Genomic DNA, 17,347 nt, shown 5'->3' on the forward strand with positions numbered 1-17,347 from the left:
TGAATTATACACACAGTATATATATTATATATATATATATATATATATATATATATATATATATATATATATATATATATATATATATATATATATATATATATATATATATATATATATATATATATATATATATATAAGGCCTTTTAGGTAACGTGACGTTGGTAATTATAATGTGAAATACAGAAACTAAAATAATAGTGATTTTTTTTTGGTACTACGTCAGTCAAGTCTCTCGTACTTATAATAAACGGTTTCAAACAAATGACTGATAAACTATTTGCAGTTTGCGAAACATTAGTTGCGCCAGATGCGCAATCTGAGCATTGAAATTATTCTTATTAATCTGATGTATCATTGGTGGAATTAATAGTTTATAGTAAGAATTGCAACGCATGGTGATTAAATTATGAAGGTTTGAGATAAACAGTTATCTTTGACACACGATTATTTAGAGAGTAATTCCCAGCATATGACCAGTACGAGTTTATCTAAAAATACTGAATTTGATTAATGCAGTAATCTATAGGCCTAGGAAAAATATAGATCAATAGCCCTGCAAATTACTGATTTATACGTATACGTTAATCAGTAGGCATAGCTTTATAGCTTGAAACAATTATAAGAAAATTATAAGAAATAAAATTTTAGCCGTATAGCGTAATATAACTGAGAATTTATCGTCGTAGATAGTAATTAAAAACTCTTAAAAATGAAATCAGAGAGAGTGCATGATACTGTTTTGCTATGCAACCTGAAGGCTTGCCACGTTAGCGAGTGGCAGGGAGCAACTGTTGTCTGCGTCACATTTCTGCAACTGTCGTATGCCTTATGCCTCCTCTGTAAAGGCACCCGAAGGATAGCCTCCTATTCTACTCCAAAAAATGCTATAGTTCGATATAGCTTGATATCGCATTGGGATTACAGTATATCATTGTCTCTGTAATGTGCTTTTGAATACCCTTCATCATTCCACCACCCGTGACTTGATTTAAAACTTGCTTTTATTTCAATTCTTAAAAAGAGGAAAGAGAGCATACTAGATCCTAGAAAGCGACTAAAATGATTATGAATCATTTATTGATTGTATGCATTATTTAGCACATTTAATTCTCCGGCAACTTGCTAAACTAACGCATCTTTCTCTGCTCTAGGGCTTTCAGGCCTGATGCTAGCTGTCATGATGGCGGCTTTGATGACGTCATTAACTTCCATCTTCAACTCCGCATCCACCATCTTCACCATCGACGTGTGGATGCTGTTCCGAGCGAGGTTCTCCCGACAGAGGGCGAAGCCCACCGAAACAGAGCTCCTCGTCGTCGGGAAAGTCTTCGTGATGGTGTTGGTCGTGATATCAGTTCTGTGGATACCGGTTATACAGTAAGTCGAAACGGCTCCGGCGTTAGGGAGTACAGTAGTGAGTGGGGCAGTTTTATCCATTCACATTTCCAAATTATTATTATTATTATTATTATTATTATTATTATTATTATTATTATTATTATTAACCAAACAAAACCTTCTTTCAGTTTTCTTCTGAAGATGGAAGGAGAAACCCACAAGATTCTTGCGTATAACTTGTTTACTGATCAATATTTACGTGTTACTTTGACCTCGAGCACTTTCAGGTCCCAACTGTGACCCCTTTTTCAAGAGATGAGGTAGTCATCTCTTGAAAAAGGGTCACAGTTAGACCTGAAAGTGCTTGAGATCAAAGTAACATGTAAATATTGATCAGTAAACAAGCTATACGCAAGAATCTTGTGGGTTTCTCTTTCCATTATTATTATCATTATTATTATATTATTAGTTATACTGTATTCTTACGGAACAACAGGTTCCCAGGAAGCTTCCATATACCACGATACCTTTACAGTATGTGGAAAAGTTAAAGACCCAAAAAAATCACCATATTAAATTTTAATCTTGATACTGTATAACGAATAAAAACTCGTACATCAAAAGGGTCCTGATTAAAATTCTTCAGAACTTATTTTGCGAAAAACTGGTCCTCGTATGCCAAATGCTTGAAGGAATTGGCATTGTTCTTAAGAGTAAAGTAGCTATTGACAAAAGTTGCACTTACCTTGTTTGAATGTGAATCGAGCTGTAAAAAAGAAATTTGATATATTTGATTACATACTCCTATTTGTGAATATCATTCGCATCCAATACATTACTGTTTGCGACTGTTGTATGCATTTATTTGCATTATAATGCAGTGTCAATGTTTCCTAACAGGACGTCTGGGAATTCACAGCTTTTCCACTATATTCAGAGAATATCATCCTTTTTAGCTCCACCAATCTGTGCTGTGTTCGTGTTAGCAGTATTTTGGGGAAGAACAAATGAGCCGGTAAGCATGACAGTGGATTATACTATAGTTCTTCTCTTGCCCTGGAATGTTAGTGTTGGAGCCAGGTGGAAGTAAGATGAGGATGGAATCTTGCCTTGGTGCCATTGGCATTTAAAGATTAACAGTGTAAGAATACAAGCTGATTAGTGATTATTGTAAATCTTTTCATTGCTAAAAGTGCTTATTATTAGTATGATAAACATGGCAGTGCTTGTAGCCTTTGATTTTTTTTTTACCTCTTCTATCACTGACCATGTCAGTTTTACAGAATGAACTGTACTAATGTGTAAAGTTCACAAAGCAACAGGGTTGCAAGGGAATAAGTCCACAAATATTTGTCCTGTATAATTACAGTATTATTATTACAGTACAAAATACCTCAACCAGACCAGGTCATAGAGTAAAAAATCAAGGTCCCTGCCAAACCCTTTGGTTTCCTCAGTCAGAAATTAACAGCAGTTGTCAGAGAGTTGGACTGGTGGATTGTTTCTGAAATGAGATGTGAAAATTGCAGTGAGAAAAGTGAAAAAGTTTGAAAGTTAGGGAATGGATGAAAAGTAAAAGGCAGAAAGCAGTCGAGCTGGGGCACACTGTAGCAGAACCCCCCTGCCCCTAGGGGTATATTGGACTGCTAGTATATCATTGTAGGTATCCTGTGTTTTTGCAAAACACTGTGGGTTGAGTACCCACATCATGGAGCAAAGTTGTACCATGATCACTTCAGAGTTCATGTGGATGCTGGTGGTAATGGAATGACTTTGTAAACCGATTTTTGTTTTATCTGTTCTTGTTGAATTGCAGATGTTATCAATGCTGTATGTATTTTTTATTTTATTTTTGTGTTTACAAGTAGTGAATGTATCTTACAGGGAGCATTCTGGGGTTTGATGTTTGGACTCTTTGTTGGTATGGTGCGTTTTGTTTTAGAGTTCGCCTACACGGTTCCTACTTGTGGTTCAGGTAAGTTGAATTTTTTAAATCCTGGTATTTCTGATATCTCTGAAGCGTGCATAGTACTCGCTGTACATACATACCTCTTCATGTGTAGATAATCAGTTAAAAGCAAACCTTTCATATAGGGACTCCTTAAATAAGGCCTCTTTGACTACTAAATAGTTGGTTTCATTTCATCTGCTCACCCATGGGTGAAGATGTGGCAATGCGCATGTGTAGCTCGTGATTGGCTGACAATCAGCGTTTCTGATATCATTGGCTTATTTTGGTAGTTATTACACTATTTCAGTAACATATTTGAACATTAATATATACAAAGAACCCCCATACCTTTTTATACAAATCATAAACATGCTGATTCGTATCCATAATATACCAGTAGAAGTCTGAAGACGAGTTTGTATAAAACAGTCTACTAAACAAATGATGGGCTTTCAGTGAATCAGTAATTATGCTTTATTTCACTGGTATGCCCACAAGCTGTTTAGATCACAAGATTTCGTTATCATTCAAAATTTATTCTCTGTTTAATTTCATTGCATGAATATAAAAATACTGTAACTTTATTATGATACAAAGTTATATCCACACCCGTAAACTGTAAAAATAACCTTTATTGATGTTGACCCTTATAGCACGAAGCATTGACAAGCGAACGATTGGCCTATTCGTCAGGTGTTTGGTTTTATTAACCTTTCAAGCACACTTTCATTTCGTATCAGTCAAAATTACTCTCTTATCGTTACTTTTATGTATTCGTTCTCTCTAAGCATCATTAAAAAAATAAGTCTAGGCAAGCCTTTTATTCCATATATATGTCATCAATGCAATGGATGACAGTAACTCAAACTCTTGCTTGATAAGTTATTTGGCAAAGTACTCCTGAAATTGCCGAGTCACTGAGCTGTTATAATGATTTGAATGCTCAAGAAAAAATTATATAAATATGTAAAGTATTCTGAAAAGAAAATCTCAACACGATTTGCCATGCATGTAACTGAAATATTCCACCCTCCTACCAGTGTTGAGGTGGTTGCTCCTTTAACTTTCCCCAGACAGCTTCATAGACAACGACAGTTCATATTATTTCGAATGTGACCCTCTTCAGGTAATTCACAAGCAAGAAATTATGAAAATACCTTTCATTAGCATTCACATAGCCAGACATCCTTTTATTTGTCCACAGTGAGATGAAGCGTAAGTACTGAAGCCTCATCATTCATTGATTAGCGTAGACTATTTTATACAAGTTCGTCTTCATTGTGCTTGTATTGTTATATTATCGAAATAAACCTGCATGTTTATGATCTACAATATAGCCTTTTTTATCACAGTAAGCCTACGATATTGGAAACATTGATTTCAGCCAGTCGCCAGCTAGCTATATACGCATGATGTCGCGTCCACCGAAAACCTACACTGGAGAGAGTGGACAGATGGAATGAAACAGACCATACCTGCTTGCATTTTGATTCTTCCAGAGATGAACACCATTGACAAATTATTTTTCTTTTTTCTTGACAGGTTTGCCTGATGTCCGTCCAGAGTTAATTAAAATCCTCGTAGGTAACATTCATTACACACACTTCAGCATAATCCTCTGGATTTTAACAGGGATCGTGACAATTTCTATATCTCTCATGACAACTCCTATCCCTCCAGAGTGTGTAAGTATAATAATATACAATGAGGTTGTATTCTCAGTCACACTTGTCTTTGCAAGGTCAGCAAATAATGGCAAAAAAAAAAAAAATGTTGTATGCCTAATTTTCCTGCAGTGGTTTGCAAGTAGACACCATTGAATTTATTCATTCTCCAGAACAGAAAGGTGTTCACAGTGCCCCTCCTTTAATTAAATCCTAATTTTGTTTTTGTTATTTTGGTAATATGTGATAGACTTGATGATTCTAAAATAATTTTGCTTTCATTATTTTGGTAATATGTAATGAAAACTTGATGATTCTAAAATTACATGTAATTTTCAGTAATTTAAAAAAATTGTATTTAATTTTTAGTGGTAAAGATGATAAAATAACTAGAAAAAATATCTTTCTAATGTCTGCTATGATAGCAAATAGGAAATAAGAGGAGCTTTGTTAAACAGGCTACAAGGTTCAGGAAGTGCTAGTTTCCATTGTTAGCATGTAGCATAAATTTTCCCCAGAGCAGTAGGTATATAACAGTTCTTTTCTGTGACATCTCAAAATAAATATCTTGTCAGCATTATAAACGAGAACATTTCTTCTATGTAACAAGATTTTAGTCCTTGTAATATCACCTTACCAGCAGTATGGAAATGAAGTTTCATCAGAATGTGTATTGAATGAAATTGTACTGACTGAAATGAATAAGGAAAAATTACCTCTTACATGATTCAGGCCCATTGACAGCCATCACTGTACCCAAGATGAAACATTTAAAGTCAGTTTTGTATAAATTTATAAAAAATAATTTATGCCTTTCAGTATGATTGTATTTTAGCATTTGCCAGAGAACAAACGGCATTCACTTGTCAAGTACTTTAGCATCGGTTTTCTTTGTTAACTTTTCAGAAATTATTCTCGTTTCATTCCAGCTGTATCGGTTGACGTTCTGGACACGTAAGGATTCGCGAGTTCGTAAGTCACACAAGCGTGCTTATGATGAGTCAGATATCAACAAGCATATGGAGAGTGTTGAGGTCATGTCAGGATCCAGCGTTGAGGAATTTAGCATCGAGAACCCTCCTCCAGGTATGCAGGGTCATAGAAACCTCCCAAAAAGGGAGGGGGGGGGTGCCAGGCAAGGGACAAGATAAAGTTGCAAAGATATAGAAAGTAAATGCATGATTAAAAAACAAAGAAAGTATCTGCCGTAGCAAGTATAATTATCAATAGGTTGTCTTAATACAATGATATGTGCAATATCTCTTAAGTTGTTTCAACAATGATCATTATTGCCCAAAATAACTTGCTTATATGTAGAGCTAAGGATTAATCTATGTGAACTTTTTTTTTTTATAAAATCTGTGGCAATCTGCTTTGTATTTAGATCATCTGTTAGCTCTTTATGGGCAAGTAGGAGTAAGATGTTATTTAGTCTATTTTGACATACTGTCAAGCGAAGATAAGTTTTGGCCCTACGAAGAGTTGAGAAACTCCTTTCTGATGTGGCTGTGGGGTTACTGGAATGGTCAGGTAAATCTTTATAAGTTTATTGACTTTAGGGACCATAGCAGCAGCAACAGATTATTTTCCAGTGACTGCAATGCGTCAATAACTGCAGATAAGAGTAGTCACCTTTTACAAGGACCACCAATGGCTCCAACTCTGCACAGGGTTTTTAGTGTGGCCAAGTCATGATAAAGTTTCTTCAAGTCATTGTCTTTGCAGTACATGATCAGTGACTGGTATTTCTGCTGGACCTCCATTAGCTGATGTTATTATCATAGTTTCCATTTCATGAGGAATGTTGTAGCTGGAACTTTGAAATCAATCAATGGGTTTCTTGGTTCATCAAGTCTAGTACTTCAGCTTGGTAACTTTGGTTCCTCTATGTCTCTTGCTGCCCTCTGAACATCTCTGAAGAAAGTGTTGAACTCCTCATCATTCCAAAGATCAGCATAGTACTTTCTGGCAAGCTCTACAGCTTTGGTAGCATCATGAACTGAGATCTTTATAGCCTGGAGATTTATCGATAGTGTCTCAGAGGCTGACTGCAAAGGACCAAATGTCCCAATTTCAGACCAAAGAATGTTGAAAACTTCTCCATTTTAGCCATCTGTCCACCAGCTCAACGGGAGTATTCATCACAGGTAGTGGTGTTGATTTCTTCCAGAGTTTCCAGAAGGACTTGGTGGTTTTCAAGGATGGAATTAGACTTGGCGCAGACAGTCCATCTGGTTGGACACAGAGGCTTGAGATTTCCAGAAACACCTGAGCCAGCACTTTCTTGCTTCGATTTGAAGAGACCTTCTCTCTTGGGGGAAAGCTGTATGAGCCATAAGATTTCACCTGCCACATCAAGAACATCTCTAATGGCTGGGCACTTTTGAGTGACATCTTGGAGGCACAAGTTGAGGGAATGTCCCAAACGGTGCACTTTCAGAGCTGAAGGGTGTTCCTTCATTATCCTAGTTGCATATATATATATTCTTCTTCTTCTTTTAACGTATTTTTCCATTTTTGTATATATATATATATATATATATATATATATATAAGGACTTTTGATATTCAATAAATTGTTGTTGTAAAAAGACCGGGGGCAAAATACCTTGTTTATCCCTCTGAAAATGTGCCTGTGCCACATCCGCCCCCTCTGTCCACCTCTTCCTACACCTGTAGCATATGTTCAATGTGTTTCTGTTTTACCCGCCCTGACTTCTCCCAATAGTCTAGGGGGTTGTATAGTGCCCGTAGCATTAAGTTTTGAAAAATATTCCAGATGTAAATTCTGTTGTCCAATATGAAAATGGTTCACAGGTGCAATGAATTATTTAGGATTGTGTAGTTTGTTTTCCTCATTGCATGAATTCTTATCATGTCTATATATTGGTATAAGATACTCTGTCATCATAATGTAGTTGATTTAGCCCTTGAATATTCTTCCTACAAAGTTAGTGGAAACTCATTAGCTGACTTGGATCTTAATGATTTTGGTTAATACTAAAACAGCAGTTTGGTCATGATCAATCTTTGTGGTTACAGATTTGGGTCAATACAAAACTTCAGTGGAATGTGCCATCTAAGATGACTCAGGAACCACAAATTAGGGCATAAATGTACTCCCATTTACTCTGTAAAACGTCTCTGCAATTGAGGATAACGAGTGCTCGCTGCTACCATATTGTAGTCTTTTTGCTGTTACAACATAAAGGGTTATTACAAATAACCTTCCATTGAGCTGTAAAGAGTTACTCCTTCTTGTTATTATGTGAACATTGAGATTTCCAGATCAAACAGTTATCACAGGTTATTGGAAATGTAAAGTGAAGAGCAGAGCAATAGTGTTTGGTATTCCATTTAGTTCTGTTGGTTGAGATAAACCAAGTTCCCCCTGCTTCTTCAAAATCATTTGATAAGCAAGGGCCAAGGACTGTAAATATTCTTACTAAACAAACTAAAGGTAAACTACTTCCTAGATGGTCTTAATGAATTTGGACAATAAAAAATCCATCAGATCTGATGAAACAGACAGATCTCTGTGCTGACTCCACAGTCTCCATACGAAAGGGACTTGAGCAAAAAAATTGTTAAGCAGGCTGAGATTCATGATCAGTCTCAGTCTTCCCACCTTCTTAGGAATGAGGAAAGGCTGACCATAAAACCCCCAAAACTCTAGTGCCCTTAAATGTACTCCCATTTATCATGAAAAACGCCTCCTCTCAATTACAGAAAATAGAGTCTTAAGCAATCAGATGAGGCAGTGGTGGGGGACTTCAGTCGAAGAATGGCAATCAGTAACTGGGTTATTACCCCAACGAACAGGGCTTCCATTGAGCCATTAGAGTCCAACTTACTCCTTCTTTCTGACTTGAAGTGGAGACATTGGATGACTGAATTTCATTTATCAAACAAGACTTCCCTTGGCCTTTGGGATGAAAATGTGGCCTATAATCACGAATGTAGGAGCAGAGCAACACTGATGCAGAGAATATTTATATTTAGTTCTGTTGTGACCTGCTGATAAACCAATGTTTCCCCTTTAACATCTTCAAAATCACCTTTGGAGACCTGGGCTAAGAGGCAGAACCGGGAGTAGATAACAAGGGTAACTAACCCAGATTAACAAGAAGTGCTCTGGAATGGACATTAACTTCTCCCTGAATTCATGCAAAGTGGCCAGGAGCCATGGGATCTGAGATGCAAAGCAAGTGAGATCATATAAGGCAGCATCCCTCTTCTACATCATTATGTTGGCGAGAAAACAGCGCATACACTGTTCATCCAATATGATGCAGCATAGAGAGTGAACCAACCAACAAATCTTGGCTGTGCCCTCAGCAGGAGAGCTGGACATTAATAGGTAGCTGGTGGCACTGAGCAGCCAATCCTGTCAGTTCAAGAATACTAGATTCTAAACCTAAATGAACAGAAGCCTCTTCATCTCCAGGATGGGGTCATATACACAAGTGATCCTCTTGGCAGCCAACGAAGACATGCAGACCCTCATCAACAATGACATCCTCTTGAAGGATCAAGCACTGCTAGTTGGGCAAGCTCTCATACCTTGGGCACCTTGTCCCTCATTGCTACATTGCACAATGTCAGGACTGACTTTAAGAGTCAAACTCCTGTACAATTTTGTAAGCTTGGTAGCCTCACCACACTCACACACATGCATTACACTTGGGAGTAAGTGTCCATGATGTTCAAACTCATTCAAACCCTTGAATATAATTACACAAAGCATTTATCCACTTTACAGTGCAATTATTCAGAGTTCAGTTCAAGATTTGCAACTCACTTAACTGTCCAAAGGATGCTAGCACCACTTGTTCAACACAGTACCATAAGTGATCAGTTTACAAGAAGGCAGGCAAATTCATCTCAGACAGTTGGAGGAGACTGACACTGCACTTGAGAATGCAAATGTTGTTTACGTGCACTAGGCCTGTAAACAGTGCTGTATGCAGTGATTCAGTTTCTCTCCAGAAGTCATGGAGGTTTTAATCACAAATTTATGTTCCTATGACATTTAAATTTAAGCATCATATTTATCCATCCTGAGGGAATATGTATGCACAAGAAATAAGGTATTTTCATGATAAAATTAAGTTTCATATACTTACCAAGTAATTACATGGCTATACTTTTCCACTCGCGCGGCAGCTTAAAATTTTAAATTTGCGATAGCACTTCTATTGTTTTTGTGTAAGTGACTACCCTGCCCACTCTCGGTGAACAAAAGGAACAACAAAACAGAGGAACTCACTTCTTTTGTGCTTTTATGTCCATAAGGGGGAAGGAGGGAGGACTCTGGTCTGTAATTATTTGGTAAATATGTATGAAACGTAATTTTATCGTGAAAACACCATTTTCATATAAGTAACCTACCAAGTGCTGTAATTACTGTACATAGCTGAAGCCCACAATGATAGGAGGTGGGATATATGGACATATTCTGTTCCAAAAACAGTCAGGTATGAAGATGAATTTGAAACATAAAATCTGTTAGCATTGATAAAATGTTTGTTGTTTCCTTATCTGGTAAGAAACCTAATGGTGATTACTGCCTCTGGTCGGTGCTCATCTTGACCTGGAGTTACTTAGCGGAATAGCTGCGAGTAGTCTCTACTTTTAAGTGGGGGGCTTTGAAGTAAAGGAGCCCTCCGATTACTCACAAAGCATAAGAATAGCTGCCCTTGCCCTTGGCGCAGTGCTAAAAAGACAAAAAGACCAGACAGCTTTGTCACCTACAATGTAAAATAGTTAAAAACCATCACCCAACCACTAAAGGCTGGTGGGCACTCAAGGTACAAAGTACCCCCACAGGCTCCCCAAAAAACTTGACACCCTAATTTCAAGGTGAAGAGGTCAAGGATAGGAAGGAATGCTTCCTGCGCTTCTTCCCCCCAATACCATGCCAGCCACCAATAACGGATCCAATGTACTGCAATTTTCAAAAGCCGTCTATTTCTTTCAAACAGTGAGTAGCAAAAATGGAATTACACTTCCAGTAAAGTCGACTGAAGGATTGCTGAAAGGGACATATTATGCCCGAAAGCATACGAGGTGGCAACTGCCCTAATCTTATGTGCTCTCACCTTAAAGGTAAGCAGGACGTCTTCCTGGATCTGCGAGTGGGCCTCTGAAATAAGGTTACTAAGAAAAAATGACAGTGCATTTTTTGATAGAGGTCAAGAGAGATTCATGACAGAGCACCAGAGATTATTGGAAGGGCCTCTGATTCTCTTGGTTCTGTCCACATAGTACCTAAGGGTCCTAACAGGGCAAAGACCCTTTCCTCCTCTTCTGGTGAATGAGCGCAGCCAGGGCTTGGATGGCGTTTCGTTTTTGGCCAGGAAACCTAGCGTAAAGGTACAGACTGCATCTCCTTGTGCGAAACCAATTTGCTTTTTTTGGCCTGCAGCTTTCACTCACTTGTTTGGCAGTGGCCAAGGCTATGAGGAAGAGAGTTTTCTTTGTCAAGCTCTTAAGATGTGGAATGGAGAGGCTCAAAAGCGGGGCCCATTAACCACTTTTGAACTACATCCAAGTTCCAAGATACTGGGTCTACTCTTGCTTGCTTAGAAGTCTTGAGAGACATAATTAGGTCACTAATATCTTGGTTAGAAGCCAAGTCTAGTCCTCTGTGCTTAAAAACAGACCTCAGCAAAGCTCCATAGCCTTTGATGGTGGATGAAGAGAGCCCCTTGGCAGTCCTCAGGAATAGGAGGAAATCCGCTATCTGGGCTATTGGGGTTTCAGTAGACGAGATGTCACGACTGCTGCACCATCGACGGAAGACTGCCCACTTAGATTGGTAGACTAGGTAAGAAGACTAAAGTCTACATCCTGCAATAACTTCCGCAGCTTGCCTTGAAAATCCCTTTGCTCTGACAGGTCTCCGGACAGTCTGAAGCCTGTCAGAGCTAGAGCAGATAGTGCACGATGGAATCTCCAAAGGTGGGGCTGTTTGAGTAGACGTGGACCTTGCGGGAGCAGTCTGGGAAAATCCACTAGAAGTTTCAGAAGGTCTGGGAACCACTCCTCAAGTGGCCACAATGCTATCAGAGCCATTGCCACATCGTGATGGAACAGAAACTTTTTGAGGACCCCCCGTAGCATGTTGAATGGAGGGAAGGTGTAAAGGTCCAAATTCGACCAATTTAAAAGCATGGCATCCGTTGCCCATGCCTGAGGGTCCAGGACCGGTGAACAAAAGAATGGAAGACAATGATTCTTTGATGTGGTGAACAGGTCCACAGTTGGCCTGCCCCACAGCTTCCATAGACTGTTGCATGCCATGGAGTTAAGGGTCCATTCTGTCAGAAGGATTTGTCCCCGATGACTTAGTTCATCTGCTAAAACTTTCATCCTTCCTTGGATGAAATGGGTGACTATCCTCACCCGATTCTGGTCTGCCCAAACAAGAAGTTCCTTCGCTGCTTCGCAAAGGGAGAAGGAGTGTGTTCCGCTTTGCTTCTTTTTATAGGAAAGAGCTGTGGTGTTGTTTGAGTGCACCACCATGGTCTTGTCTGTGACTGCCTCTACGAAGGACATTAGGCCTGGATGAATGGTAGTCAGCTCCTTTACATTCATATGCAAACTCCATTGATCGTATAGCCTAAACGGCTTGAAATGTACTAACCTAATTGCAGCTTAAGTTTTATGCTATGACACCCAGGTTACTTCATTTATATTATTCTAACTCACAATCAAAACCATATTGCGTTGTGTTTATTTCAAATGGCGCATTCGATATTCTTAACCTGAATTTAGATTGGCATGAGCACAACCTTTACTTCGTAAGCCTCATCGAAAGGACACTCCAAGAAATTCTCCTTACATGTAGATATGCATATCTTCTAAAGGAAATCTCCCTAAATGAACTTTCAGATGAAAAGGAATCTCCTGAGTCCTTTCTAGGTACTGCTACACTGCACTGGAGCTGTAACAAGACTTCCTTCTCCTATCTTTGTTTAGTTTTCTAAATGAGATTTTAACACCTTCCATTGCCTTTCACCCCAATCCTTACATTCGTCATGGGTGAGATCCTTAGTGCATACTTGTCCTCTACATACCGAGCAGATAGTATGAGAATCCTAGGCTGCTTTAGTCAGGTGGGTTTTTACAACCCTCCCTTCAACACCTAGTGCTGGAGGAACTGGAGTCCGACATCATTGAAAGTCACAAATTACAATAAACTAACTAAACTAAGCTTGAAGGCTACCAGAGAGGTGAATACATCACCAAATCTTGGAAGGATATTCCCAAAATAGTGATGAAATAATTCAAACAAAGCTGCTACAAACATTCGATGTTGCGTCGAGGGCCGGCAGAAAATAAGCGAGTTCCTCTGTTTTGTTGTACCTATTGTTCCCCGATAGTGGTCGGGGGGGTTGGTCACATACACGAAAACAATAGAGACGCTACCGCGAATTTTAAATTTAAAAGCTGCCGTGCGAGTGGAAAAGTATAGCTATGCAATTGATAAGTTACTGATATGAAATGCATATTTATCAATTGTATAAGCATGTCCTAAAATTTACTCGGTATGTTTGCTTCCTGTTTGCCCCTGCCACATTAATGGTTACCTAGTTCTTTCTGTTCTGCCTTTGCTAATTACGACTGTCATTGAAAGTGACGAAAAAGTAAGACCATTCATCAGGAGATCTATACAGTATTCACTATATGATAAATTTATTTATATATGAATGAGTGATAGAGGGAACTAGTACTGTTCATATTAATCTAGTTAACTGCTGTACTCTTTCTCTTTTATCGTAAATAGTTGGAAGCAAATGGAAGAGAATGATAAATGTTTTGTGTGGCGTATATACTACTGATCCTGAGGCCAAAGAAGCAGGGTTTTCGCAGTCAACACCTGAGCAGTTGGCAAAGGCAGCTGCTGATTTTCTTTATGAACCTCCATTTTGGAATAGGTAAGTATAATTTGAACAGTTTTGTCATGAAAATGACTGTATATAGTTCCTGTAGTACATTCCTTTGAATCCTAATTTGAAGGTGCTTTTTGAATAATATTTGAATTATCATTATTTTTTGGTATGGAAAAAGTATCTAATTGCAGATAATTTATTTTATTTATTTTTATTTTTAAATTTTTATTTATTTATTTTTATTTATTTAATTTTTATTTATTTTCATTTGTTTTATGTATTTTTAATTTATTTTATCTATTTATTTTTATTTATATATTTTGGATTTATTTTTATATATTTTTCATTTGTTTTTTGGTCTCTAAAAGCACTCAAATGTATGTATTCAACTCTGACACTGATTAAGAAGAATAGGAAAACTTTGCATAGAGAAATTATTTGTTAAAGCTTGTAAAAAATTATTGCAAACATCTTTTAAAAGCACCCATTAGATATTAAGATTTCTTGAAATCATTTTGTTACATGCAAACCATTGCTGTAGATAGCCATATGTTTCAGACTGAAGTTGACTGCATATCCACGTTTACTGAATAAAAAAAAATATTTCAGTTTGGAAAATGATGTATACAGTAGTACATCTGTACAGAGCTTTGCTTTTTTTTTTTTTAAGGAGACACTGATGCTCATTAGGAGGGAAGGGGAGGTGCACTGTTGGTGCAAGGCAGTGATTTTAATGCAAGAAACATAAAATATTGTTTGAAGGAATTTTGTATGTTCATCAGAAAAACTAATGCTTTCCCAGCCAAATAATTTCCTAAGTGCAGAGGCAGTTGAGTGGATGTAAGCTTTCCAAGTAAGACAAGGACATCAGTTACGGAATTTCTGTATCTAAATTTTTCTTGTTTATAACTGTAGGTGAATATAAGTGACTTTCTTGCTATGGCAAAGAGGGTTTATTACCATTAGGGGTTTCGGGAACTCACAGTAGGGAACAAAGACCATTGAGGCCACTTGGAACATTAGAAGTGGTCTAATCTAATACATATTTTTTTTTAACCTGGTTCTCAAGAGATTCAAGGATGTTGTAAGCATCCAGACCATTCCAGTGGAGTAACATGCTCTTCATTTCCACTCTGGTGGGTCTAGTAAGGGGAAGCAATACCTGACCATTTCACTTCAGTACTGTTTTGAACATGATCACTTATGGGAAACTCAAATGGAAAAGTTCCTCTGCTGAGGGAGTCTGTCAAGAATACATTTGATAACCCAAAATTGACTAGCAAATGAACAAACTAATGCTTGTTTTTGTCCAAGGGAAATTAAAGGACTCAGTGGTAGAGAGGATAGGACCTAATTGTCTTGCAAGGGGCAAACCATAGCTTGACCTGTTTGTTGTGAAGGAGAGCATGTAGTAAGGACTGTCTCAAGGTGTCAGTGACTGAAGTAGACATATTTTGTTGTCCACCAAGAGATTGTTGTGATAACTGATGGGACAGAATTTTGTTACCTTTTGGAGTCAAATGTTCAAGGAAATATCTGGGGGTGGTAATTAAGAAGGACACTTTGGAAGTCATTTATTTACTGTGGACTTGGAAATAGGAACCCCTTGTCCAGGGAGGCAGCAGGCTCTGGAAACATATCTGCAAGAGGGTAAAGGTCTTGGTAACGAAAGCTATTCCAGTAGCTTTGTCATTTTTTATAATCCAGCACTCCTTTTTGCAGGAGCTTATCCAATGGCGTGAAAGTGGCTAATCTGCGTATGCAAGACAGAACATTGTAGACCAAGTAGATCATAATTGTCAAGAAGAGCTACTGCCTAGGCATGATTGCCAGATTGCCGTGACATCATAAATAACTGCACGAGGCAAGAATTCCTCAAAGGAAATGAAGACAACAATATCATGCCATTTATTAGCATAGCCTGGGAGTGGCTGCTCAGCCCTTGCCCCCCTTCCTCCCCTAGAAATAGATCATATTAATTTTTGCTGGAATTGTCATAAAGGAGTTAATTTTTTTTGAGGAACACAGAGGAGTAAGAGGGCCAAGGTGAAGTTACAAGAAGAGGAAATCAAGGGATGATGTACAGAATAGGGATCAGGTGTTTTCTTGAATTTGGCTTGTGATGAAAAGAATAAAAAAAAAAAAATTGAAAGAGGGCTCTAGGGGCAAGGGGGCTCAGGTGATTGTGAAGAATTTGGTCAGTGAAGCCTCACAGAATTGCCAAAAACTACTGGATGAGGTAAATTTGTATATTTCAGTAGAAGGTAACAGTAGAATACTGTACTTATATTGGAGGCTGTAGCTTAGAAGCTTATAAATCTAGTAGCACAGACTAACCTGCCATTACCCAACACATAATACAGTACTTTGGTTTAGTAAAATTCCTTCTCAACTGTCTACAGTATTTGGCAGGCCTTTGTAGGGAAAGCTGTTGTGCTGTTTGTAGAGAAGGAAACAGGGCTGACCTCTTATCCTGTATTTATTGGTAATACAGTTCTGCAAGTTAATTTTTCTCAGAACACCAATTTAAATGCCATTAATGGTTGATCAGTGATGATTTTGGTGTTTTTTCCTGATGTACAGGGCAATCTACTTATAAGCAGGATATTTACACATCAGTATACTAGACATAGAATAGTTTTGCCCATTAGTCAGCTGTAACATTTCTCATGGTCCTTCATGACTTCTTGGGGTGCATAGTGCAAGTGTATAGAGCTGCATTAACATTATCTGCTCCTTTCATTTATGAGCTAATGGCCAGGTATCAATTTAGGCAATGTAAATTATTAAAACTTGATGTTTTTGCACTTCTCCTAATTTTTCACCAACCTGTATGTTAGTATTCAGTTCCACCATGGCTTGTGGTGTGAAATGTGAAGGCTGTTCAGATATCAAGTGGAATATAGTGGCCCAACCTGATGAAAGCAGTGTTTTTAGACCTCGAGTGGGTTGATAGAGGCCAAAAGCCCCCTACCAAGTACAATTTCAAGTAATAAGCAAATATTTTTCATCTGCTTCTCTTACTTTTTTTTTTTTTAGCATATTTTACTGTCCCTGTTGCAGTAATCCACCCATTTTTTATTTTCTCCAAACTAAAAATTTCCTTTTCCCAGGATACCTTGGTTAAAATTGGAGTCAGTGTTAATTTCTTAAGGCAGTCAAGGTTAACAGCCATGAACTCATGACCCCCTAATTGTTACCTTTGACGCACAACTCAAAATAACTTTTCTGGGCCAAATTGAAATGTTGATGGTCCTCTTGGTGGAAAACGGATGAGAACCAGCTTTCCAACTGAGTCTGTTCTCTTGAGGTAGTACCGTAGAGCCCTAACTGGGGAAGGGACGAGGTCTTCCTTATTTTTCAATTTCAGTGGTAGGAAAGAATAAATACCAAAGAGGCTTGTAGATAAGATCTGCATCTTTTTGCCACAAATCTTGGTACATAAACCAATGCTGTGGTAATTTTTTTAGGTCCTCACTTGGAAATGGTATGAG

At 38.0% G+C, this 17,347-nt stretch overlaps 1 protein-coding gene across 10 annotated transcripts in view; it reads left to right on the forward strand.

Moving 5' to 3' along the window:
- The window catches only part of LOC136852010 (sodium/mannose cotransporter SLC5A10-like), a 78,822-nt gene that overhangs the window by 60,205 nt on the left and 1,270 nt on the right, over positions 1 to 17,347 (forward strand). For all 10 annotated transcript variants that reach the window (XM_067126475.1, XM_067126473.1, XM_067126471.1 and 7 more), the window contains 6 exons: positions 1,155 to 1,380; positions 2,242 to 2,356; positions 3,226 to 3,316; positions 4,835 to 4,977; positions 5,886 to 6,042; positions 13,748 to 13,898. In XM_067126475.1, coding sequence (XP_066982576.1) covers positions 1,155 to 1,380; positions 2,242 to 2,356; positions 3,226 to 3,316; positions 4,835 to 4,977; positions 5,886 to 6,042; positions 13,748 to 13,898 — 883 coding nt within the window. The remainder of the gene's footprint in view (positions 1 to 1,154; positions 1,381 to 2,241; positions 2,357 to 3,225; positions 3,317 to 4,834; positions 4,978 to 5,885; positions 6,043 to 13,747; positions 13,899 to 17,347) is intronic.

This window comes from Macrobrachium rosenbergii, chromosome 24 (genome assembly GCF_040412425.1).
Source record: "Macrobrachium rosenbergii isolate ZJJX-2024 chromosome 24, ASM4041242v1, whole genome shotgun sequence".
In the NCBI taxonomy this organism is placed as follows: Eukaryota; Metazoa; Arthropoda; class Malacostraca; order Decapoda; family Palaemonidae; genus Macrobrachium; species Macrobrachium rosenbergii.